At 37.2% G+C, this 8254-nt stretch overlaps 1 protein-coding gene across 1 annotated transcript; it reads right to left on the bottom strand.

The window, feature by feature from the left end:
• Positions 1–2118: 2118 nt before the first annotated feature.
• On the bottom strand, positions 2119–4802 carry LOC113710153 (F-box protein At5g46170). The gene is made up of 2 exons (XM_027232994.2): positions 3304–4802; positions 2119–2574 (listed from the first exon to the last, which is right to left on the bottom strand). The coding sequence occupies exon 1, from the start codon at positions 4611–4613 to the stop codon at positions 3351–3353; it is 1263 nt and encodes a 420-aa protein (XP_027088795.1). The 5' UTR covers positions 4614–4802; the 3' UTR covers positions 2119–2574; positions 3304–3350.
• Between the last annotated feature and the right edge of the window lie 3452 nt (positions 4803–8254).

Below are 8254 nucleotides of genomic sequence, written 5' to 3'. Positions count from 1 at the left end.
GTACCAGTGAATCTGTCTGCACTCGAACCTGCACAAAGCCTTGCTGGAAACATAGGCGAAGCCCCGTTAAAAGCGCTAATGCTTCAGCACGCAAGCTTGTATTGACCCCCAGGAAGACGGAGAATGCTACCAACACCCGACCGTTTGAATCCCGTAGTATTCCACCTCCACCACTTATCCCGTAGTATTCCACTTAATTTGCAAGTACTATGAATAAAGTAATCAGTAGGTGACTATTATTCCATAAAGCAATCAACGAACCAATACTTTATAATATCATGAATTTATTATTACTTTAACATATCGTGCACAAACTATTTATTGTGTACATAGACGAATTGAGAACATTACAGTAGATTCTTTACTACCAAATTACATCATATGAAATATTTTTTGAACTTAATAGAGTAAAACAATAAAGACAAACTGAGAGATGGTAAGGCAAAAGAAATTGTTTGCAAGATTTCTAAAGGAACGAAATAGAGAGGTAGAGAAAGACAATGGAGGCACACAATAGATAGGCAGAGGTGGAACTAATTAGTGTTTTAATAGGTTAAGAACGTATCATTTAATCTAATAGTCATGAAGTCTTATATCAAATGGCAATAGAATATTAGATTATTTTATAAATTTACTAATATTTATTATTTAATTAAATATATATGGATCTGGGTAGGGTTTGGCATAAATATGAATTTGGATATAAATTTTAGAAAACCGAATCCTACCTATATCCATAACTCTCTCGCAGAGTCTGGGTCTAGGTAGGGTTTGAATTGAAAAATTAAATCCAAACCCTACCCAAATGTATTAGATCTGGGTTGAATCTGAGTAAAACTCGACTCATTAACATGCCTACATAGAACGCAATGTACACGCGAAAAATAATAATGTCTATGCAAATTATCTTGTGCCAACCAGGATGAAGACCCAATTAATTTGTCTAACTGTAATAATAATGAAGAGTGATGACACCCACATTTGTAGTATTTGGTGTCCTGCACTGCAACACTTAGCCAGCCACCACAAGCAGAGGCTGTGAGCACCATGCCCTTCACTCGCAGAGATCAATCAAAGCAAAATATCACTTCCCAAGGGCTGAGAACTATTGGTGGCCATCAACCATGGCTTAGATTATTTGAAAGAACGATTTTCAATATTGGAATTATCTCAAGCTACATTACGACAATACAGAAGATTCGAATAACTAATATGGAACAAAACATACAAAACTGGGATAGGTTTACCTAATTAATCTTCCAAAGTACCTAATGCAACTATAGTAATCATTGACCAGCTACCGCCCAATCATTTTATGACCAGTGCTACATGTAAATCCAATATGCTGTCAGTTCGTGTCAATGGAAAGAAAAATTTGGTGGAAACTGATAGCATCCAGTATCTGACCCTATATCACGAATATAAATAGGAAACTGAAGTTTGGTGGAATGTCATTTTCTGCTTTTCTAAACAATACCATTCTTTCAACAGTCAAGATATCAGATTTAATTGGTCGTTTCTCCTAAGGAATTAAGTAGCCCACTTGCAAGTCCCAACCACTAAAGCCACTGTCCGCCTCTTGAGCACATTTTACCCTCACAACCACTAGAGCCAATATACCTTCACAACCTCTAAAGCCACTATCTACCTCTTGAGCACACTTTACCCATGGGCTCTCATTCTCTTTCAGCAATGACCACTAGTGTAGGGTGCGCAACCAGCATTACAAGTAATTGAACACCATCCTAAACAAGGAAAAGCGATAGAGGACATAGATGAAAACAAAATCCATGAACGGGCTTTCATTCTCTTGAGCAATGATTACTGATGGAGGGTAAAGCAACCAGCATTCCAAAAAATTAACACCATCGTCAACAAGGAAAAGCGATCAAGAACATGGTAGAAAACAAAGTCCATGAAGCACAAGGCGCCCTGCAAGGCTGCAACAATTGTTTGGCAGGTTACATCGAGGATTACCATCACTCGGATGGCAATGGTGCGCTGGGATTTGCAGTACTTGCGTATCTAGAATACAATGTATGTTCACCCTTCACTGCCTCCAACATTTTAGGCACACAACTAATGGAAGAAAGATAGTCCAATACAGCGCAGCACTAGTGCCAGATGAACCTCCAAGGCATTGCACAAACAGAAAACAATGTTATTGCCTACAATATTCACAGATGGTATAGCAGAAAACTAATTATTGTACTACAGGGTTAATGACAAAAACTCTAACAGCAGCAGCAATACAAAAGCATCTTGTGCACTTTCATAAACATATTGGCAGAATTAAGACAACAGCAGATGCCTATATCCATTCGTTTATAGAAAAAGGGAGACAAATTCAGTCTCGTTGTCACCCCAACAAGTGGCTTGTCTCATCGATCAGCTTAAACAAAGGGAGACCAACAAAGAATCCACAGAATGTCCCAACTAGTGGCTTTTTCTTCGTGTAAGAAGTAACATGGGGATGCTCAATTGATTCATAGTGACCAAGCAGTAAAATTGTGGGTGGGTTTTTTCTTCCTTCCAGGATATGGAAATCCCAAACTCAAAAGGCTGCAGTTTCCCCTGAATGTCCAATCAGCCAAAAGAAAACATCAATTTAGCAGGACCAAACTGACATCCCGATACATATCCATCTACTATACAATAAAGATGACAATGAGATAGAGAGATCAGACAACTGTGACTAGTAATAAGAAACTCAAAGACAATCCTTATAACCATGGAATCAATGCTTTGTAATCTGATCAACTTGCCTCAAAGCAATACCCAGCAACTGCTCAAACTTGTAATATATTAACACAATAAAACCACAATTCTATAACAAACTGTCACTTGTACGAGTACAGCATCTAATAATTGGCAAACGCATTAACAATCAATGATAAGACAAGTTTCAGCAAGCGTTAACAGCATATAACAAACACATCCCAGGGAAAAAAAATGACAAACTTGCTCATGCTTGAAACTTGCTATGTAATACAAACTTATGCAAGTTCAAGAAAATGTAATCCACCCGAGAAACTAATTATGAATCTAAATCACTAATGCCATAAAAATGTGGAAACTGAACACAAACTACCAAAAACGGATAGACAATGTAAACTCATGTGCCCAAAAGATCACCTTCCAAGCTAAAACTATCTAAATATGAGGAATTCAGCCATATATAACAACACTCAACAGATTAGGCTAACTCCTTAGGATGTAAGCGGTCAAGCAATTCATCACACATGCAGATAACTAAAAAAAGATCCAGTACAAAAGCAAAAGCAAATAGAAATTAACTATTACCCCAAAATTCTTCACTTCTTTTGTTCAACAAAAGACCACCAAATCGATCAGAATGAGTTCATCTCGAGACAATAGGTCCTCCTTTTAACCAACATCCTGGCAGCAGTCCCATAAGGCTCCTCAAATGCAGCACCCACCCAACTCCCATCTGCTGCAGCAGCTACATCCTTCTTAGGCGCCAACTGCTGCTGCTCACTCGGCCGAATAGCCACCAAGGTCGCTCCCTTGAGCACCGTCCCATCAGGCAATTCCAAGTGTGGCGCATACCAGAGCCGCATATTCAACGCAGGCACCAACGTCCTCTTCGATGCAGAAGAAGCCGATAAAGGCTTCACCCTGAGCTCCTCCAACTGCTCCTTATTCATACACAGAACCCCTTGCCCATCCGCATCAGTCAAAACCAAGCTATCCAAAGTCTTGTGCTCTGCAATTATTGGCTGCAACAAATAATGCCGGGCTGATGCCGCGATTAACGAACTTATTGTCCATACCACCCTCAATTTCAATCCCCCATTCGTGTAAAAAGACTCTGGTATGCTCCCATTATCGCTCTCATTCGAATTACTATTGTTACTATTACTATGATCAGTATTAGCAGGGTGATTACTATTATCATTACCATTATTTTCATGGGCTCTAACGGGCTCAACAATATTGTTACAATTGCTAATTTGATCATCGCAGGCGCTGCTCTTGTAGTTCTTGATGATCGATGATGCCCCGAGGATGACGCAGTTATCTAAGGTGGACCCAAAATCAGCTCGCCACTTGAGCAAAACACCATCGTCGATGCCGAGCTCACCGGAGGGGAGTTCGATGCGAAGGAAACTGATTTCATTGAAGTTCTTGAGTACTTGGGTGGGAGAGTGGTGGGTAACGCTGCTGTGGTCAAAGTCATCATCACCGTTGCCGGCGTAATCGTGGCTGACGGAAGACATCGGCCGTTTATTAGGGTTAATGAACTGCGTAAACGACTGAATCGGTTTGAGGAGGGACGAGAGGAAGAGGCGGAGGAAGGAGCGGGACTTGTCGGCGGCAGAGGACGACGACGAGCTCGTTGGGCTGTTCCCGGAGGAGGAAGACGACGAGGGATCATCGTCGGAAATGACGCAGTCCACCCGAACGACGACGTTTTCAACCTGGGGAACAAGAGTGTGAAAGCGCCTCGAAACCAGGCAGCATCGACCTAAAGCTTTCACATCGCCGATCCTGTTAAAAACCAGCAAGAGGAGAGAATCGGGCAACTGGTCGAAGTGGTCAACCGGTTCCGGGAAGATTTTAGTGCTCAGATCTGCTCTTATGGATCCCATCTCAGTACTAATTTCTCAAGGACGATACTGACCCTGCTGTACACGTCTAGGAAGCTGTGGCGGGAGGGGGCAGGATGGACAAACCAGAAATATTATGGATCTGAGACTGAAGACATGGGAGATCTGGGCTGGTTTGATGATCCAAAGAGGAGAATTTTAGGTAACTCTCGGGGTTGGGGGAAGGTGGTTTTGGAGGGGCAGGGGCTGTTTGGATGGTGATGGAGAAACGCAGCTTTGGATTTGGTGGATATGGGGACAGGGAGGGGATAGAGATCAAGAGAGAAGGCAAAAAGAGGAGGATATAATTCGAGTGCTGGGATAAAGGTTGGGCAGTGGGGTATTGGGGCTGGGGACGTTCAGTGGTTGGAGTACGGCAAAGCTAAGAGAGTTTGTGCACTAAATATGACAATGAATGGGGAGTAATTAATAAGATAATCATTATAGATTTCAACACAATAAAGTGTGCAAAAATAAATAAATTTTAAAAAGGAAGCTAAAAAAAAATGGAAAGTAAAAAATAAGAGAAGATGTTAGCCTAGTGTGTTTGAGTTTCAAAATAGGTAGTTGAACAATGAATTCACATGTTTGTCAAATAGAAAATAAATAAATAAATATATGCAATCACAATAAATGTGTAACGTGAGTGAAAATTATTGGATTTCCATCTTCGAATTCGGGTGTAGTTAGAGGGAGTAGAAAATATGTGCCTAATTTTTTTAGGTACCTGTCTGGAGTGTCAAAATATGCATGTGAACAATAAATATATACGTCTGTTAAAAATAATATAGTAAATATGTTTTCACAATCACAACAAATGTTTAACCAGAGGAAAAATTATAAAACTTCCTTGACCAGATTAGGGCATTGATAAAGGTGTAGAAAAACACTACAAGAATAAGGAGTGCAGCAACTTTATTATTTTTTAAGTTACACCTTAGTGTTCTCACTCTATTATTCATTTTTCGAATGATAGTGTAAACTAGTATTGTATATTTTGTAGAATTGTATACAAAACTGTATCACAACCATTGAATTCAAAAATATGGAGTTACTGTATCTTGTTTGGCATACGGTAGTATATTAATACTTTGTTTGGTGTGGATATAGATTATTGCATTTCACTTGATGCATTCAAAATTTGGGGAAAAAATGTAGTGTTACTACTCTAAATGTGTTTCTTACGAGGAAGATGATTTTTCAATTTCAACATCCAAGGAATTTAAGCAGAAAAATTAAAAACAATTTATCAAAGCATCGATTATATATTCTAGGGTGTATTCGTGTCATCATTATTATGTAAAGAAAAATGAAACTATGGGAATTAACTTCTATCTAGCATATTCTTCATTAGTAATTTTCTTCGAATAAGTTACCGCTAAGTTTTGGTGACATAGTCTACATGTATTCTACAATTAAAGCAAAGATTATTCTTTTCAAAAAAAAAAGAAAAAAGAAAACAAAGATAATCAAGAATATTATATACTTGTCAATGAGCAATTCTTGAACAATCAATGATATATGATTCAAATTTATATTGAATTACTTACTGAAGTTGGATTATGTATACATAAGTATAAATATTGAATATCAATAATTTTGAGATTTCTAATTCGACTATCAAGTCATTTCCTTTCTATCTCTCGTAAGTTTTAGATCTCTCGTGAATGAGGAAATAAATTCAATAATTTGTTTAATTTTTTAAAAATTTGTTTAGTTTCCAAATAAAAGTTATATTATAGGGAATGGGTCTAAGGTTTTAGAATTACGTTTGACAAGAGATGCTTGATCTTGTGGTTAGCAAAAGATGCTTTTCTTTTTTTTTTCTTTTCAAGTCAATTAATTATTGTGTGCTATATGTGTTGGTTCTAGACCAAATTAATCATATAAGTAATAGTAATTTCTCTGGTAAGATTTAACAAAGAAATTAACAAAATCTCATACCTCAATATTGCAATAATAAATGCAAATAATTTGTACCATCAAAAGTTATTTTGGCATGGGTTGATGCGCGAACTAGATCTTAATATTATTGGATGAACAGCTTCTGATCTTCAATCCGACCACCTTGAATTGACAGCTACTAAAAAGTTCGGTGGGGCTAAGGCGCGTTGAATGCTCTCTTTAAAACGATACACGCCCCTACGGCATTTTTTAAACCGATACAGAAGGTCTAGCGCGCCGCCTCCAGGATACAACAGTCCAACTCTATAGTTGTTGCTTCCCTTTGATATGCACAACCAAGAGAAGCAGAAGCTTCCCAATAGCTTACTTTGCCCAAAGAAAATAGAATGAGGGAGAAAGAAATGAGTGTGAGGAAAATAGTATTTAGAATGATCTTTTGTTGAGAGAAGTTTGTATAAAATTCTCCAAAGAACTTCACTATTTATAGGTTACAAAAACCTTTAGAAAAAGATTGAAAGTCCAATGTATAACGGTTTTCTTTGCATATTAAATTATAGTTAATTGGTAGAATTTGTAACCTAAAAATGAATTCACATTTGAATGGCTCATAATGACTCAATAATTCCTCATTTGAACAAATGATTCATTTGTAACTTTAATTCAAATAATTGTATAATAACTCCATTCAAAATGCATTGTAACTCCCACAATTATAATTCCCATAACTCCCAAATAAATTATTATAACTCCTTGTAATGAAACTCCCACAATTATAATTCAAATAACTTCCAAATAAATTATTATAACTCCTTGTAAAGATTTGGTCAAGGAAAAAATTAAGATTTTATTAAAATACACCAACATTCCCCCACTTATTTTAATAAAATTTGAGAAGAATAAAGATTTGGACAAAGTAAGAACATCATACATAATGAAAGTGGCATTGCCTTGAAACCTTCATTTAGTGTTTCCATAATCTCCATGTTAGAGTCAAAGTGGACTATAGCCTTGAAACTAAGACTACTTTAAGTTATGTAAGATTATGTCACACACATGATATTCAAGATATTAATTAACAAGCTTCTTAAGCCAGCACATTACGGCCTTGTGCTTTATCCCAGATTCATGAGTGCTTTAGAGAATTAGCCAAATTCTCATAGGAAGCGGCATTTACTTCCACACTCATATAGGCAAGTCTATCAAGAATACCCCTATGACTAAGGCATTCCACCCATAAAAGGGCTATAGAACTCATTAAAAGATTTATATCAAATCTTAACCTTTCCTTCGTCATAGAGTCACGAGCATGCTCTACACCATGGGAAGGGATTTAACAACTTTATAATATATGCATGCTTTTCACCCAAACCATTCTATGATTCGTTTGTCTCTGACCTAGTTCTTGGGATCTCCAGTCCCTAGGTAGTTGTATCCTCATAGATGGTTCCAATTTAAAATTTTAGCTTCAAGTCCCATTCCCCTTGATGTGTATCATATCTTTGACTCAAGCTTGAGATTTTACACGATAAAATAGCAAAGATATGATGTCCCCGAATTTATTTTAAAATAATCTCTCTTAGTGGTTCAAATATATTGAACCAATCTTTGGTGAGAAAATTTCTCATCCATTTATATTTGCCAAATAATATAGGCATATATTTGCTCATATTCAATTTTTCAATTTTATCTCAATGGGCAGTAATCTAGTAGTGCACTAGAAACCATTCTCAAAATCTTCA

The sequence above is a fragment of the Coffea arabica genome, chromosome 9e, assembly GCF_036785885.1.
Source record: "Coffea arabica cultivar ET-39 chromosome 9e, Coffea Arabica ET-39 HiFi, whole genome shotgun sequence".
NCBI classification, from domain to species: Eukaryota; Viridiplantae; Streptophyta; class Magnoliopsida; order Gentianales; family Rubiaceae; genus Coffea; species Coffea arabica.
Note: the sequence above shows the minus strand (reverse complement) of the source record. Positions and strands in the feature narration are given on the sequence as shown.

Excerpts from the sequence above, each read along its gene's own strand:
- LOC113710153 (XM_027232994.2), bottom strand. The coding sequence starts at position 4,613 with ATGGGATCCATAAGAGCAGATCTGAGCACTAAAATCTTCCCGGAACCG.